The sequence below is a fragment of the Protomyctophum bolini genome (assembly GCF_963924005.1).
Source record: "Protomyctophum bolini genome assembly, chromosome: 20".
In the NCBI taxonomy this organism is placed as follows: Eukaryota; Metazoa; Chordata; class Actinopteri; order Myctophiformes; family Myctophidae; genus Protomyctophum; species Protomyctophum bolini.
In genome coordinates, this window is record NC_137881.1 from 6,526,763 (window position 1) to 6,545,949 (window position 19,187).

Consider the following 19,187-nt stretch of genomic DNA (forward strand, 5'->3'; position numbering starts at 1 on the left):
GTGACTGACGAGACAAAGTTTTTCTCATCTGGTCATTATTTGCATAGAAGGCAATCTTGAATCAGATTTGGGGACATGTTGTCACATTTATAATAAAGTTGTCACAACCCGGCCCGTGGGGCCATGACAAAATGAGGTCGACGCAGGCAGTGTAAAACTTTTAACAATTATTTATTAACAAAAGTAACTTAAATTATGCTTACCAGACTCAAACTGGCTGCTGTGATTCCCCTAGTGAGCTTTAAAAGGATTGCCATGGGCACACTTCCCATACACTGCTCCTGCTTTGACGTAGGCTATAGCTTTTTTTTTAGTCTACTATAGCAATTTCCGTTGCTTAGTTTTTATTTATTAGTCCTTATTGGTCGCGTTACTAAACGTTCCTGTTCTCCCTTTAAGCTTCTTCGGTAGTGGGGTACTGTATTTATGAGAATTGTATGTCTGTCCTGTTTTTTGTTGTGTATTTTCTTTTGTTACTGGCAGAGCTGTGTCACTTATTTTGCCTCTTGTCTTGGCCAGTTCACACTTGTAAAAGAGACTTCAGTCTCAATGTGGTTTTTACTGGTTAAATAAAGGTTAAATAAAAACATATATAAACAAAAGAGTGTGGGATGTGTAAGTCAGTATATGTCAGTGCAGGATGTGTGATAAATGTAGTGTGGTGTGTCTAAATCAAGTCATAATGGGAAAGCAAAAGATGGATGCTGTCATCAGGAGATTTACATCTAGAATGGCTTCCACACACTCTTTTATAGGGCTCCAGGGAGCATTGATCAGGTGATCCCAATGCACCTAATTGGGGAAGATTGAGAACCTCACATTGGCCGACGCCTATAAAGGATCTGTGGGGGAAAACACATAAACTGTTGCTTTATTTAGATTTAGGAAAGGATAATGGATTACGGTCACAACTAGCAGGAGTTTATCTTTTTCTTTCTTTTCCGTGGAGGAGTTGAAATCAAATAGTCCGAAGGAACTGTCAGCAAACCATCCTAATAATAAGGAAACCACAGGCATTGTTCTCCATCTCAGCCTCAGGATTGATTCTGCAGATGTTTGAGAGTGATCAGTGTGCTGCTGCTGCACCACCCTCAAGTCATCCTGTGAGACTGAGCATAGCATGTGGCACTGCAGAAGCTGTGGACGTTTCAGGAACCTCCGTTCCACTAACATCTGGTTTGATCAAGAGCACTGAATCCACTACTATGTGCACCGGCTAAACTATTACCGAAGATCACATTCACCCCTGTCATGGGTAAAGTGGGATGCACAGCCACATCTGTGAGACCCTAGAGAAATCAGAATGCAGCAAAATAAAATGTTGACATGACCCTTCAACTCCCTTAACCTGCTCCCCCATGCTTGACGCAGGCACAGCTATAGGGGAGAGGTGTGAGTCAGGCCCTAGACTGACTAACCACATCATCTGACCTTTCCTCATTTACAGATGACTCCTCTGAGACCCCTATCTCACTATGTGGCACATGGTGACATCGACCAATTCTGGATTATAATCTGCTAGTGCTAATATATTATTTATGCCCCAAAATCTATCAATCTCACACAGTAGCCTACATTTAGTCCGCCATTGATGTAGATCTACGTCAATTAAAAGCAATTAATGAATGTTACGCTTAACGCCAATGCCGTAGATCTACGGCAATTGGTCAATCATAGTGCTTTTGATTGATCAAGTCATAATGCTACTCACGTCAATCGCCTGTATCTCCTATTCCTTGTCACAGATAGCGTTTCTGGCCCAGAGCCGACACTGTGATGCGCCTCCATTATGTTTGAGCACCACCCGTGGTAAACATGGAGTGATGATGCATCGTCACACACCCTAACAAACATAAGATCATAACATCCGGGCTGGGTTTTTGGCTCTTTAAAATAAGAGTTAAAAACAGGGGAAAATGCTGGCGTGAATTATATCACAAGTTATCAATAAATGCTGGCGGCCTAAGGGCCGATTCATACTCCTATTTTAGAGCCGAATAAAAGTCGATTCGGCTCTGTAGAGCCTACAATTTGACGTCATTTGAGGTTCGGGGGCGGGGGGGGCGGGTACCGTCCTAAAGTCGGCTCTTCGGTGCTACTGAAAATTTCTGACGAGCCGAAATCATTTCGGCACTACAGCGCCGAAACAGAGGTAAAATAGGAGTATGAATCGGCCCTAAGCGTTAAGACAGCTGGCGGTTCCACGCGCCGCACACTTGAGCGCCTGCCCTTCAAAATGTCTGTCTGTGCGCGCCACTGCTGAGCTACTTTTACTTGTAGTGCAGTAAATTTGAACTTCGGTCATATTTCGAGCCTACTCTTACTCAAAGTACTGGGGTCGAGTACTCTGGTTGTTTGTTTTAATATGGAGAGGAGTGTGTGTGTGTGTGTGTGTGTGGGTGTGCGCACGTGCGTGCGTGCACGTGTTATATCTGCAGCAGGTGGAAGAAACAGAAGGTAGAAAAGAACCATGGCAACAGTGTCTCTCTCACAACACACGCACACTCCATCTGGTCGCAAATATAAACTGCTATTTTTATGCAGATTTGGTCACATGCATCCACACACCACAGTTATTATAGATTTGTTCATCACTTTTGTTTCTGATTTCTGACAGAGATAGACTGAGTTGTTGTACAGTTTATACCTTGCCATGATACTCCAAATGTGGACAATTAAATACAAAATAATTGCTCCATTGATTAGAAATTGTCATTGATCATTCTAAATATGCTCCTCGTTAACATTCATTGTACGCTGACACTGAAACAGGTCTCAAAGTCACTCTTTTAGCACACATTCAGACAATAGCATCACCAAACAGAGTACAGTTCTCATCTGTATCCGGATCCACGGATGGATGCAGTCCGGGTTTTCTTTCTAATAAAAATGGCTAAATCATACAGGAACAGTGTGAAATTGCCCCGAACGGTCAAGGCTCCGCAAGAACAGTCAGGAATGCAGTTAAATGGGTTTTTTTATTTCCCAAACTCCAGACAGTTTTCAGTGCAAAAGACAATTCAAATAGCAAAACTAAATACTGGCCAAAAATAGAAAAATTACAAAATGAAATAAACACTTGAGAATTTACACTTACAATTTAGAGCGACTTACATTAAGCAAAAACAAAAGCATGGCATACATCACATATATAAAAAGTAGTTATCATGAATCATGTATAAACTAAGAACGTAACAGTGGAGTATCTATGTCAACTATACATACTATATTATATATTATACAATATACATGTGTACTATAAAGTGCTATGACTACATAAAATGCAATTCTAGTGCTGTCTACGTAACAAGTCTGTCTAAAATGCTATCTAAGTCTACATAAAGTGCTATCTATGCAAACACTAATGAACAAAACCCAACTGGATAAGATCTTTCTTCAGGCTGAACCTTTGATCACACAAGGCCGTGTACGTATAGCTCTCCCTCAGGGAGTGTCATCGCCCACATCTAACTAACTAGCTTGTCCCTGCAGCCTCCAACCCATTTTGGGTTATTTTTGCTTATTTGCTATTTTTGAAAGACCGTGAAAATGTGGCGTAAATCTTTGAATATGTAGATTCTTTCAGAGCGAACTCAAATCTCAATCACAATTCGCAAACAATCAGTGAACATACATGGTTTTCAATACACAAGTTTAAAACAATAGTCCTTTCATGTTATAAAAGCAGTTTGACGCGCATTTGTATATAGGGCACGGGTTGCCCCGTGACAAACAGGATATACATTTGAAAAAATATATATATCATAACATAAAATAAACAGTAGGTTACTGGGTTTGGTGACGCTCCATTTTGTCTGAATCAACATTGTTTGTGTTGTTTACGTAGCCTACTAAAGGAGTTATTTCTAATCACTTGAGCAATACTTTTAGATGTCTTGTCTTGTCCACAACCCAAACCTCCACCAAAGTGCTCTGAACCTATTTAGGCCTGACGTCGAAAATAAATAAAACGTTCGCTCTGAAAGAATATATTATTCAAAGATTTGTGCCGCATTTGTGCCTCGGTGGTGCGCTATATGAGCTTGCAGATCAGCTATTTTTCAATAGTGAAAGTATAACAATAATGCTTAGTTAAAACACCTAAAGGGGGTTCCCGTCCAGAATGGGTTTGCCCTTGAACAATAATTTTACTCTTGAGAGCGTGAAATCAAACCAATGGACCCGTAATAATTTTACACTCTCAAGAGTCCGAAGATAATTAAGGGTCCATCTGGTTACCAGCTCTCCTTTATTCATTTAACCCATTCTGACCTGAGATCAGATTCACACGAGGTTTCCACTGGGGACACACTGGTCTGATTAACCCATTCTGACCTTGGATCAGATTCTGAAAAATGTCAGTCGTTCTTCGATTTTTTTCAAAAATAGCAGACCTACAAGCTCGTAGCGCGCCACTCGGTGGCGCGCTATGAGCTTGTAGATCTGCTATTTTTCAATAGCTAAAGCATAACATGATGCTAACACCAAGATGGGTTCCCGTTCAGAATGGGTTAAAGATGAACTGGTATTATTTTTGCCACTGCATGCATACAGTGTGTCGATCTGTTTATTTCTGGGACTATAATCTTGACTGCCGTCACATTCCTTGTGCATGCTGTTATTGCGTGCTGAGAGAGACCTAGAAGGTCACCATGGCGACAGATGATAAACCGTGACATCCAAGGTTGGATAAATAGCATGGTCAGACTCAGGGTTTATACTATAGTACTCAAGTACTGTAGCCTGCTTAAGTACAATTTTGAAGTATTTGTACCATTTCCAATACTTTTACGTCTACACTATAGGCTACATTTCGGATCCATTTTCTTTTAAACTTTTACTTTTACTACAATTACATGAATTCTGCATAATTTTGGTACTTTTAAGTACATTTTGACGCCAATACCTTTGTACTTTTACTCAGAATTCCGGCCATGCATTTACTTGTAACAGAGTATTTTTTATGTTGCAGTATTGATATTAAAAAAAAGAAAAAGTGAGTATCTTTTTCCACCACTGCCATGTTCAAGGTTTCACCATGCAAGGATATGACACAAGGATGACTCTCTCTCTCTCTCTCTCTCTCTCTCTCTCTCTCTCTCTATTTGAGTCTATCTCTCTCTCTCAGAGAGAGATAGAGATAGAGACATATAGACACATACAGTATACTGTAGGACAGGAGTTGGTCAACATTGGTCCATTCTCTCTCATCTGGTCATGCTGTGGTGTGTGTTCTCCCCTACGGTGTGTTTGGGCGTGTGTGTTCTGGTCCTATGGGTCTCCTGGATGCTGGTGAGACGGTGCTTCGGCTGGGCGTCCGGACAAACCTCCACAACGCCAAGGTTTATAGAGTTTTGCATTTTTCCATTCGCTTTAATTAATTACATTTATGTCAATTTGACCATTTGTTTGCAGTACTTTGAGTCTTGATTTGTTTTAGTTTTTTTTAAAGCTTTGGTTTGTTTGTTTTGTTATTTCGTGAAAAGCCTTGGTATTATTTGAGTATTTTATTAGTTTTAGTGGGGTTTTTAGGGGGCTATTTATCAGGGCTATGAATGATTAAAAATGGATAGAAAAATATAAATAAATAGCCCAGCTACACAAGTTCACAACGCAGTGCGACGCATTGTGAGCTTAATAGAAGGGCTACTTTCTCCTTGATTTTATTTAGTTTAAATGAGTGTTGTAAACATGGCTGTGGTTCAGATGGGGACAGGACATGTTTAAATGAGTGTTGTATAAACATGGCTACATGTGGTTCAGATGGGGACAGGACATGTTTAAATGAGTGTTGTATAAACATGGCTACATGTGGTTCAGATGGGGACAGGACATGTTTAAATGAGTGTTGTAAACATGGCTGTGGTTCAGATGGGGACAGGACATGTTTAAATGAGTGTTGTAAACATGGCTACATGTGGTTCAGATGGGGACAGGACATGTTTAAATGAGTGTTGTATAAACATGGCTACATGTACAGTAGTTCAGATGGGGACAGGACATGTTTAAATGAGTGTTGTATAAACATGGCTACATGTGGTTCAGATGGGGACAGGACATGTTTAAATGAGTGTTGTATAAACATGGCTACATGTTGTTCAGATGGGGACAGGACATGTTTAAATGAGTGTTGTAAACATGGCTACATGTGGTTCAGATGGGGACAGGACATGTTTAAATGAGTGTTGTATAAACATGGCTACATGTAGTTCAGATGGGGACAGGACATGTTTAAATGAGTGTTGTAAACATGGCTACATGTGGTTCAGATGGGGACAGGACATGTTTAAATGAGTGTTGTAAACATGGCTACATGTAGTTCAGATGGGGACAGGACATGTTTAAATGAGTGTTGTAAACATGGCTACATGTAGTTCAGATGGGGACAGGACATGTTTAAATGAGTGTTGTATAAACATGGCTACATGTGGTTCAGATGGGGACAGGACATGTTTAAATGAGTGTTGTATAAACATGGCTACATGTGGTTCAGATGGGGACAGGACATGTTTAAATGAGTGTTGCAGTAAACATGGCTACATGTAGTTCAGATGGGGACAGGACATGTTTAAATGAGTGTTGTAAACATGGCTACATGTGGTTCAGATGGGGACAGGACATGTTTAAATGAGTGTTGTATAAACATGGCTACATGTAGTTCAGATGGGGACAGGACATGTTTAAATGAGTGTTGTAAACATGGCTACATGTGGTTCAGATGGGGACAGGACATGTTTAAATGAGTGTTGTAAACATGGCTACATGTAGTTCAGATGGGGACAGGACATGTTTAAATGAGTGTTGTAAACATGGCTACATGTAGTTCAGATGGGGACAGGACATGTTTAAATGAGTGTTGTATAAACATGGCTACATGTGGTTCAGATGGGGACAGGACATGTTTAAATGAGTGTTGTATAAACATGGCTACATGTGGTTCAGATGGGGACAGGACATGTTTAAATGAGTGTTGCAGTAAACATGGCTACATGTAGTTCAGATGGGGACAGGACATGTTTAAATGAGTGTTGTATAAACATGGCTACATGTGGTTCAGATGGGGACAGGACATGTTTAAATGAGTGTTGCAGTAAACATGGCTACATGTAGTTCAGATGGGGACAGGACATGTTTAAATGAGTGTTGCAGTAAACATGGCTACATGTGGTTCAGATGGGGACAGGACATGTTTAAATGAGTGTTGTAAACATGGCTACATGTGGTTCAGACAGGACATGCCATGTCTGCCATGGATGCCCGTGCTGGGAAGTCTGCCCTGGCTGAGAACATCACTGCCGCCTCACCTGCTGTTCAGCAAGCTAGCATACAGGTACGGTACGGTACGGTACTGACTGACTGACTGACTGACTGACTGACTGCCAAGCAACTTGTCAAATACTGCTCTGTTTCAGCTGTTATAGGCAGTTTGTCTGTGTGGAGAAGGAGGTGCCATGTGTCTCCTTAAGTGAACATGAACTGTCAACCCCGTTATATTTGTTTCCTTATTAAATTAATTGTAATTTGTGGATTAAAATAAAGTGTGTGTGTGTGTGTGTGTGTGTGTGTGTGTGTGTGTGTGTGTGTGTGTGTTAGGTATGGACCTCTGTACAGCTTATATCTGGGAGGTCATCTCACCGTCGTCATTAACGACCATCAACACGCCAGAGAGGTTCTCCTGCAGAAAGGAAAGACCTTCGCCGGACGTCCTTATATGGTAAACCCAAAACAACTCTCACAGAGTTCATGGAACTCTCAAAATGGACCTTTCCACTTGTACACTCTCAGAGTTACAGACCCGTGTGAGAGCCCATCTTGTTCCAATTCGTATACACTCTCAGAGTTATAGACCAGTAAGGGTCCATTTGGTTTCATTCGTATACACACTCTGGGTTACACACACCTGTAAGCGTCTATTTGGTTCCATTTGTACCCTCAACAGTTGCAGACCTATAGCTGGCTGTAAAGGTCCATTTGGTTCCATTTGTAAATCACTCAACAGTTGCAGACCTGGCTGTAAAGGTCCATTTGGTTCCATTTGTACCCTCAACAGTTGCAGACCTAGCTGGCTGTAAAGGTCCATTTGGTTCCATTTTCTCAGTCAGGGTAGGAATGTCATGGAGACCATCAAGGCCATAGCCACTGTGGTGCCTCAGTTTGGCCTTCTGCAAGTGTGGCTATGAGTGTAAAGTGAAGTAACTATAAGTACATTTACTTAAGTACAATGTTGAGGTATTTGTACGTTACTTGAGTAATTCCAATTTCCAATACATTTTACTTCTACTCTACTCAGAGACACATACATTTTACTACAATTATTTGAAAACTTATTTTGAAAAGTCACTAGAAGGCCTATAGTCACTTTTTGCATTAGTATAGCATACATCAGGGGTTTTCAACAGGTGGTCAGTGGAGCACTAGTGGTCCCTGACCATGCATTTAGTAATGTAGCAAAGTGAAGATTTAGTATTTTCTTCCACGGAACAGTGCACTAAACGTCTGCATGTCAGGAACACCTCAGTATTTGGACCCTGCAGGCAACAACGACTTGCACTCCTTTTTATTTAAACTCAGAAAACCCTCCCATGGGGCAAATATAACAAACTCCCACTCTCGGGAAAACACAGCATTATAATCGAGCAACCTAACCAGAACCTATAACACAGAGTCCCTAATATACCTCCATACTCATTAACCAAAGTCTCTTCAGCTTAGAAGCGCAGGTGGACACAGTCTCACAATCAGCCAGGGGAAGGGAGACAACAGAGACAACAGAGGGGCAAAGGTAGGGACGGTGGTCCAGGCGTGGTCGGTCCTAGGACAGGACGTGACAGTGCACTGTTCCGTGGAAGTGCGTCAATGTTATCAGAATTACTGGAAAGTCTGAGGTTAAGACATTTAGAGGCAGTTAGAATCTCAAGAAGGGATGCTTGCCTGATTGAGTCATCATTATTATAGGAAATTTGCCCATACATTTGGCATACATTTAATAACCACTTCAGCCATACAGTACATATACATTTCGGCCATTTGAAAATAGCTGATCTGCAAGCTCATAATTAATGTGTCGCATTGTGAGCTTGTAGATCTGCTGTTTTTTCAAAAGATTTCTATACATTTGAAAACTTGAAATGAGACATTCTGCATAATGAGTATACTTTTACTGGTAGCCTACTTCAAGTTACATTTACGTTTTGATACAAATACTCTCTCTCTCCACCCCCCCCCCCCCTCTATCTCTCTCTCCACCCCCCCTACCCCCCCCTAACCCCCCTCTCTCCCTCTCTCTCTCTCTCAAGGTAACAACAGACATGTTAACTCGTGGAGGGAAGGACATTGCGTTTGCAGACTACAGTCCACTGTGGAAGTCTCACCGCAGGCTGGTGCACAACTCCTTCCATCTGTTCGGAGAGGGAACCAGCAAACTGCAGGACATTGGTACAACACACGCATGAGACGCACGCACGCACGCACGCACTCAATAGCAAACCCTCTACGCCACTCAGTGATGCTCAACCCTTTCTAATTTATTTCAAGGACCCCCAATTTGACAAGCATAGACGGCTGTTTCTCAAGTGGTCTGTCCGTCTGTCCGTCTGTCCGTCTGTCCGTCTGTCTGTCTGTCTGTCTGTCTGTCTGTCTGTCTGTGGGCGTGCATCTCTCAGTGTTATCAGCAGTGGACAGTATGTGCACTGACCTCCTGGCCTCCAGGGGGCGTGCTATAGACCCCGCCGCCGCTGTAAAGCGGGCCGTCACCAACGTCATCTGCACCCTGGTGTTCAGTTCCACTTATCGCCATGACGACCCCGAGCTGCAGGAAGTGATGTCATACAACGACGGCATCGTGGAAAACATCGCTTGTGGAGGACTGGTGGACATCTACCCCTGGCTCAAAGTATTTATTATTATTATTATTATTATTAAACCATCACTAGGGGAGGACTGTCCTATCTTTAGATTTGAGAGTTCGTAGCGGTAGAGTAGAGTGCAGTTCTTGTTATTATTATGGATCAAGCCCAAGAGTCGAAGATCCCTTATTGCCCAGAACACAGACACTGATTTGGACCTTGCCTAATGCATGGTTGATTTGTGGGCGTAACGACAAGTGTGACGTCATCATCTCCAGTCTCCAAGTGACGTCACGCCTCTCTATACTATCACTGCGTAGATATTAGTCTGGAACTTCGGTGAGGAAGATTTATTTCCAAGGGGCGGTTATACAAACAGATTCCAAAGACACAGCAAAAAAACTGACTCCCAGAGTCATCACAGGGTCACAGGCTGCCTTTATAGCTTTCACTCCCACAACAGCCCACCACCAACCCCCAACAGAGCCTCAAGACTTGAGCCAGTTCAACAAATGGGGCAGTATCTCAGTAACAGAGTGAAACAAACAGCACCACAGGGGTGTGACAGATGAGATAATCTCAGACTGTAACTTAGAGGAGATACTCTTTTATAAAGGCCAGGGGTATTATTGAATGTTTACATCTAAACTTCTACGACACTCTCTCTCTCTCCCAGGTGTTTCCCAGCAGTTCTATGAGGAAATTAAAGGAATGCATCGCAGTGAGAGACAAACTGCTGACTCACAAGCTAGAGGAACACAAGGTACTGCGCGCACACACACACACACACACACACACACACACACACACACACACACACACACACACACACACACACACACACACACACACACACACACACACACACACACACACACACACACACACACACACACACACACACACACACACACACACACACACACACACACCAAGTTCAACATCACAAACAGAGCTACCGCTTCAGTCTTGACCTTTCACCCCGCACACACAGGCCTCCCTGAGTGACAGCGGCGCCCCCCGTGACCTTCTGGACGCCCTGCTGCAGGGTCAGAGGTCACAGAGGTCACCACCACAGGGGTCAGAGGGGGAGGAGCTAACGGATGACCACGTGCTGATGACATCAGCGGAGGCCTTCGGCGCTGGCGTGGAAACCACTTCCACCACGTTGCTATGGATACTGGCCTACCTGCTGCACCACCCTGAGGTATACAGTGTGTGTGTGTGTGTGCGTGTGTGCGCGGATTAAAGAAAATGCCTCTATGTATATATGTATATGTAATTTGTAAGTTCAACTAAAAAACATTGCATGGATGCACCTGGGACGTATACTCAGTGATGTATCCTAAGGTCAACGGGGTTTCGGGTCTCTCAACATCATACCCCTCACTCAGGCGACCCAGCCGGGAGTGATCAAGTCCCGACTTTATACATCCCAGTAGCTACCCTCGATCAGACCCACTAGGGAAAAACCAGGGGCACACAATCCGTTGGAACTACTCCAGAACTACTCTGCCAGGACTGGGAGGTATACACTTCTGGCACATGGAGGGACTGGGCTCTGTGGGTTGACTCCTGTTCTGACCAGGAGTAGAGCAAGGACCTGCAGTATACTGTGGTTACTTGGGTTATTTGATGCGTATATGTCCCGTAGTAGCATATGACATGGGTAATGCCAAGGTAATGCCCCTATATGTATACATGTATGTAATCTGAAACCATTGCCATATCACAAATCAATCATTACGTCATACGCAGCCACGGGACAATCGGGACATACGCATCAGACAAACAACATTACTTGAACGCTCTGCTCGCGCAAGTAATGACCATATATGGTGACGTGTTCCCGGTGCAGGTGCAGGAGCGCGTGCAGAAGGAGCTGGATGAGTGTGTGTGTGGGGGCAGGAGCGTGCACGTGTCGGACCGCGCCAACCTGCCCTACCTGGAGTGTGTGCTTAACGAAGGCATGAGAATACGACCCGTCAGCCCTGTGCTCATACCCCACACTGCCCTGACGCACAGCAGGTACACACACACACACACACACACACACACACACACACACACACACACACACACACACACACACACACACACACACACACACACACACACACACACACACACACACACACACACACACACACACACACACACACTTTAATAATTGAGTTAATTTCCATGTCATGCTCAAGTATTCATTGTTTGTCATGTTGAGTTATGAAAGCGAATGAAAACAGACTACGCACCCCCCACAATCCCCCATGTTGTTATTAAGCCAATGAAAGACATAGTTAACAATGCTTGATTTGGTTTCATGACCGCAATGCCACACTAGTTACCATGGAAACTAATGCTGTGGACTTTAGTGTTCTCCGGACCAGGCCAACAGCCAGATTTAACCTAATCCTGATGTCTTTACTTTACTGTTCATTAAGCAGTGAGTCTGTTGACTGTCAATCTGATCACAAACCAATGATTTTTTCACACACTTATTCAATTATTATGAGTTTATATTGCCTTATTTGTATTAGTCTGCATTAAACCATCATATACTGTAGGTACACATTGCCATTAAAGGACTCATTTAAGCCCTACATACAAAATCAAAGAATCCTCATCATGACAGCTTGTGAGCTTGTAGATCGCTCTACTTATGGTGAATGTTCCCTTTTGCTGTGGTGCAAGTTGTTGAATCAAATACATCCCGTTTTTTTACAGAGCCTGCAGGCTCTGCATTCAGCCAGGCTTTATGATCCTGGCTCGATAAATCTGCACATTCTAAGCCTCGCTTGACTTTTGTAGAACGGAATAAACCAGGCTACGGACCAGGATTAACAAACCTGGTTTTGGCTTAAATCAGTTCGAATCAAACTACAAAACCCAGAATCTTCCTTGTGCACCCGTAGTCACAGCTTCCATAATTGAGCAGTTGAGACGAACAGTCTAAGTCCATAATTTATTCTGACCGAAAAGGCCTAGCTGTCCTGACCCCGCTTATCCATAATTTATACAGGGATAATCAGTGTGGACTTAGACTGTTATTCGTTTTAACGATCAGTGTCATTGCAATCACAAGCATTAGTCACCACTGTTGCCATAGCTACCACCTCCACAAGACAGCTTCTTCTACAACTGGTATACCCATGATCTGTTCTGCGGTACAGACAGACAGACAGACAGACAGACAGACAGACAGACAGACAGACAGAGAAGGGGGGGAGGGGGGGAGGGGGGGAGGGGGGGGTGAGAGAGCAAAACAAATGCTATTCATACCTAAACGGAGACTAAGGGGTATCTTGTACCACCCCTACCTACCCCTTATGCCTAAACGTATTTGCCATGTTTTGCTATTTAAAAAAAACCCTTTAACATAGTTAAAATATGGCAAAGATTAGGACGTACCCTAATCATCCTGACAGGTTTCATACCTCATATCAAGAACAGATGGTGAGTGATTGGACGCTATAGCTCTGCAGCCTCTGCTATTCGCGGCCATTCTCGACGCTGTGCAAAACCATCACGCAAGCGGAGCATATCATTTAGGCTTCACTGGGAGGTAGAGTAGTGTGGGCCGTGGAGTGGTCGTTATAGCAATAGTCTCTCAATAAGCCTCCTGAATGCTACATAGAGTCTGGAACTACACCTCCTGAATGCTACAAAGAGTCTGGAACTACACCTCCTGAATGCTACAAAGAGTCTGGAACTACACCTCCTGAATGCTACAAAGAGTCTGGAACTACATCTCCTGAATGCTACAAAGAGTCTGGAACTACATCTCCTGAATGCTACATACTGTAGTCTGGAACCACCAATTATTTACCATTCGTAAATAATGCTGTGGTGATCACGTTTGCCAAACTGCCACTCAAAGTGACTACTGGGTTGGGTTGCTGGATGCAAAGGGTTGGGCAGGCTGTTGGCAGGCTGCCTTGAAGGCTGATATCCCCCGCGTGCGCCCAGTGACAGCTAGGGGAAATAACAAAATGTCCAATAAATGTGAAAAACGACTCCTGTAGTCTCTCTCTCTCTCTCTCTGTCTCTCTCTGTCTCTTCTTATGGATTTCCGGCAGCCATAGGTTTGGTGTATATCAATATAGGCCTACATCATTCATGCAATTAAATTAGTTCCCACCCAGTGTTCCCTGACCCGTTCACAATAAAGTCCCTCTGTGACCCAGACCCAGGGGTCTGAGCTGGCACAAATCCTTCCCTCAACGATTTATCCAGGTCCTCTCCACTTATGCAAAAAAGTACTGCCGAAGCAGACAACCCGCAGCACTAGAATAAAATCCTCCACGGTGCAATAAGGCTCGAAGATACAGAATGAAATCAAGAAAATGCCAGCACTCAAAATGTCCCTTTCACATGCATTTATTTATCTCCGACGAGAGAACGTATGCGTTTCGGCCTTGTTGGCCTTCCTCAGCCTTCCTCTCCACTTACTGTATGTCCTCTATATCTTGAGGAATCACCTTGCCGCGTCCAAAATCATCATGAGCAGTTTATCACCATGGCGATTAACACCCAAAAACTGCCTCTTGTCCATACAAATGGTTTGCTCCTCTCTCTTCGTCTTTTCCTCCTTTTCCAGCTGGCCTTTCATTTCCTTCTCCCTCCATTCTCTTCACTGCTTCTGCATAACCGATGCGCTTTTCTACTCTAATCCTTATTCACAGTTTCTTCCCTTCTTCTTTTTGGACACTGTATTGACCCCGAGTAGTGATTTCCTTTGCATTGCACGCACGTCGTCGGTTCCCTCTCCTCACAAGCCCCAGTGCAACTCTCTTCCCCACATCTCCTGCATTTCGTATAGCTCCTCTGCAAACTGCCGCAGCATTCCCATATGCATGGCAGCAGAAACACCTGAGAGGACCTCTCTTAAATGGTCTCACTTTGTTGGTGACATATACTGTACTTCAGGTATTATTCTCTCTGGTAAATGTCCATTGAATGTGTTGCACACTGCTTGGCTATATCTTCTCTTTCACCGTCTCTGAAACCTTTCAATCTCCTGACTTGACTTACTCCCTCCGGCTCTAGAAATGGGTCCAACAACATTGAGAGTGGCACGCCACGTATAACGCCCATGCATCATCTTTGCTCTTCTTTGCCCCAGCTCAAAACACTCCAGTATAACAATGAGTAATCGTAACATTTAGGAATGTTTTCACTTTTACAAATAAAACAAAAGGGATGTATTTGATTCTGCACACACACAGACAGTATTCATGGGCCCATACTAGAGAAAACTACATCTCACTAAAGCCAGGCTGGATAGATTTCATGTTTTTGAGCATCAGTTACAAAGTTTTGTGTCCGGTAGGGTTTTCAGATCAGAGGGAATATAAAAAGTGTGAGGTTAGCTCTGTACAGCAATGGTGGAATGTGGGGAAAAATACAGATTCAACAATTTTGTAATGAATACAATTTCAATGTCACTAGAGAGCTCACACAATCAATGAAAGATCTAGAGACTGATATAGTGGAACTTGAATGTTTAAGCAGTTCCACATCATCACATGCAGGAAATCAAGGCCATATTCAGGCACTTAACCCATTCTGAACGGGAACCCATTTTGGTGTTGGCATCATGTTATGCTTTAGCTATTGAAAAATAGCAGATCTACAAGCTCATAGCGCGCCACCGAGTGGCGCGCTACGAGCTTGTAGGTCTGCTATTTTTGAAAAATCGAAGAACGACTGACATTTTTTAGAATCTGATCTCAGGTCAGAATGGGTTCATCAGACCAGTGTGTGTCCAGTGGAAACCTCGTATGAATCTGATCTCAGGTCAGAATGGGTTAAAGCTAAAAAGAAAACGGCGTTGGCTGATCTGCTGGGGATTAGAGCGCAAGGGCTGCTGGTTCGCTGCACGCTTCCAAAATATCAAAGATATGGATGCTCCATCTAAATATCAAAGATATGGATGCTCCATCTAAATTATCTTTTGAGTGGTGCAACCACTCCTACAACCAGCAATGTCCGTGCGTATACCTATGTGGCCATGAGCACGAGTATATGACTATCAGTACCAGTAGGGGCGCTGTTTGCCAGAAACAGAGAGAGAGAGAGATAGTATTAGTGCTGCCTTTGCCTGCTAATGAGAGAGCGAGAGAGAGAGAGAGAGAGAGAGAGGAGAGAGGGGAGTTGCACCACTCAGTTCACACGGGTGTGATTTTTAACTTTAGAGAAACAGAATGGTCAAAATCGGCTTATTCGGCATTCGCTCAGCTGACGGAAACGAGCTCACAAAGTCAAGTGAGATAAGGAAAAGGGCGGGTGGAGTTCTATCAGAGCTACAGTATATGCAAGTGAATATAGAGAGGAATCCGCAGACCAGAGAGAGCAGTTCTTAAGTAACTTGCCACAAGTTGTTTCAGCACAAGACAACACAGATTTAGAGCGCCCACTGACACTGCGGGAACTGCAGGAGGCGCCGATGATGAGCATGGACAATGGAAAATCACCAGGAATAGATGGCCTCCCTGTGGACCTTGTGGTCCACGATAGGGGACCACACAGGGGACCTGCTTGAAGTCCTAAGTGACAGCTTGATGGGAGGGAAATGACCTCTCAGCTGTCGCAGAGCGGTCATCAGTCACTCTGCTGCTCAAAAAGGGAGATCTATGCGAGTCTGTTGTGTGCCGACTACTATAAAATCCTCTCAAATTATTGGTAAACAAGTTGAGAAAAGTGATGGAGCATAATTATCGTACATGTTGATCAATCTTATTGTATCCCTGGCGGATCAATTGGGGATAATATTTCCCTTGTTTGAGATTATTTGGAAGTTATAGACCTAAAATTTGGTTTGATTTTGTTGGACCAACAAAAAGACGGAAGACGTTTGAGGCTTTGGTTTTTCCCCCTGCGTTTGTAAGCATGATTAGAACTCTCTATGTTGAAATTGAAAGTGTATTGAAGGTTAATGGTGGTCAAGTGCTCCTTTTAAAATCAAGAGGGGGATTCGGCAAGGTTGTGCTATGTCAAGGATGCTTTTTTCGTTAGCCTGTGAACCATGACTGCTACAGTATGTCAGAGGTCCTATTGTAGTTTGTAAGTGATTTTTAAAGAATGTAAACAATTTCAAGAATAAAGAAGTTGTTAAAAGTCAAAAGTCTCTCTCTCTCTCTCTCTCTCTCTTTCTCTCTCACTCATTTTATTTAAATTTCAAAGTAACTGTATTGGCTAAGAAATGGAGCATACATTGAATAATGGCACATAGCAATGTTTCCATCAAAAGTATTATGTAAATAATTGGTTCTCTCTCTCTCTCTCTCTCTCTCTCTCTCAGTATTGGAGGTCACTCTATCCGTTGTGGTACCCGGGTGTTGGTCAACATGTGGTCCATCCACCATGACCCAAAGCTCTGGGACAAACCTGACCTCTTTAAACCTGGTAATACACGCACGCACAGCACGCACAGCACGCACGCACACACACACACACACACGCACACACGCACACACACACACACACACACACACACACACACACACACACACACACACACACACACACACACACACACAGCACGCACACAGCACGCAAACACATTTAATGTGCTTGAATTCATACCAAAAAAGGAGAGTGTTGTTGCATAATAATCAATCACTTGTTTGCATTCATGTTTGTTTGCGCTGCAAAGTAGGACAAACACACTATAAGTTACAAGCACAAATCATTTCATAGGACTAAATAATGTAGTCATTAATTTCAGCAAAAATGTAAACACAACGCACGCACACGCACGCACACACAGTCGCACACACACACCTTAATCTTTCCCCATCCTTCTACAGAGCGTTTCCTTGACGACCAGGGACGGCGCTTCACCCCTTCCTATTTCCTGCCCTTTGGGGCGGGGCCTCGCGTCTGCGTCGGCGAATCACTGGCCAGGATGGAGCTCTTCCTTTTCCTGTCCTCCCTGCTGCGGCGAATGAGCTTCCGGCTGCCACAGGGAGCTCCGCCCCCGGACCTGCAGGGTCGCCTGGGGGTGGTCCTGCAGCCTCTTCCTTATAAGGTGGTGGTTTCCCCCAGGGAGGGGTGGGAGGGGCCCAGAGAATGAGTTTATTGAAGTACAAATACAAACTGCAATATAGAAATGCTCTGTTACAAGTAAAAGTATTAATAGCATCAAAATTTAACTACTAAAAGTAAAAGTACTTGTCGTGCAGAATGTCCCATTTCACAAGTTTTCAAATAAAATCACACCCGTGTGAACTGAGTGGTGCAACTCTCCTCTCCCCCCCCCCCTCTCCTCTCTCTCTCTCATTAGCAGGCAACAGTGCAGCACTAATACTATCTCTCTCTCTCTGTTTCTGGCAAACAGCGCCCCTACTGGTACTAATAGTCATATACTGGTGCTCATGGCCACATAGGCGCATGGACACGGACATTGCTGTTCCTTGGAGTGGTTGCACCACTCAAAAATCTACAAGAGCGGTTGGTTTCTGTGTGTTTTGTAATAAGAATCCAAATATACAAAGTAACTATAGTAACTAAAGTTTTCAATTAAATGTATAGTGGTATTTGGATTTGTAGCGGAGTAGACATAAAAGTATTGAAAATTGGAAGTACTCAAAGTAAAGTGCAAATAGCCTACCTCAAAATTGTACTTAAGTAGGCCTACTTTGTTGGGCTGCTTCACGTCACATGGCTTTAAGTGAAAGAGTCAGAAGAAAGAACTCAGAGTGAAATTGGAAGTGATGACATGAAAACAAAAATGCAGGCAAAATGTGGTGACCCACATGAAAATGTATTTTCTGTTTTCTAAAGAGAAGGAGAGACTGCAGGGAGATCGACACCGGCTGTTACTGAACAAACACACCAACGTCTTCAACGTTTTTCAGGCCAAATATGACCCCTTAACTGAGAGAGAGAGATGAAGTAGGGACCCCACACTAGTCTACATGTAGGCTACTACTACATGTATATAGACTTCATGGACTTGTTTGACACAATCTAACAACAAATAACTGAAGAACCAATTATAGGTAAATAAATTAATCCACAAATAATAAAGTGCTCTTTATCCAGTGGTATAGATATCCAATAAGATTTGAATAAGAATATAGCAAGAATATAAGAAAGAATTCCTCTTGCTCCTCAGTCTCTCTCTCTGTGTTCACCTCCACTGTGGCCTGACAGCTATAGTCACACTCCCCAGGTGGCACAAACATTCTGATTGCCCATCACTCAATCAGCCTAGGTGAGCCAATCCAACACTGGTTGTGCTTATAACCACGCCCCCAGGCAAGTTAAGTTTACTGAGGTCATCTTGGATTTTTTCAACGTGCCATAAAACAAGATGTGAGGGGGAGCGCTTGTTTAATA

General features: G+C 43.4%; 1 protein-coding gene across 1 annotated transcript; it reads left to right on the plus strand.

Moving 5' to 3' along the window:
- Window positions 1-7,217: 7,217 nt before the first annotated feature.
- Window positions 7,218-17,919, plus strand: cyp17a2 (cytochrome P450, family 17, subfamily A, polypeptide 2; the record flags this gene model as incomplete). Its single annotated transcript, XM_080793153.1, has 9 exons — window positions 7,218-7,330; window positions 7,594-7,714; window positions 9,297-9,435; window positions 9,663-9,892; window positions 10,522-10,608; window positions 10,840-11,052; window positions 11,704-11,873; window positions 17,146-17,249; window positions 17,654-17,919. 9 exons carry the CDS (start codon window positions 7,218-7,220, stop codon window positions 17,917-17,919), a joined length of 1,443 nt encoding a protein of 480 aa, XP_080649279.1.
- Window positions 17,920-19,187: the final 1,268 nt, after the last annotated feature.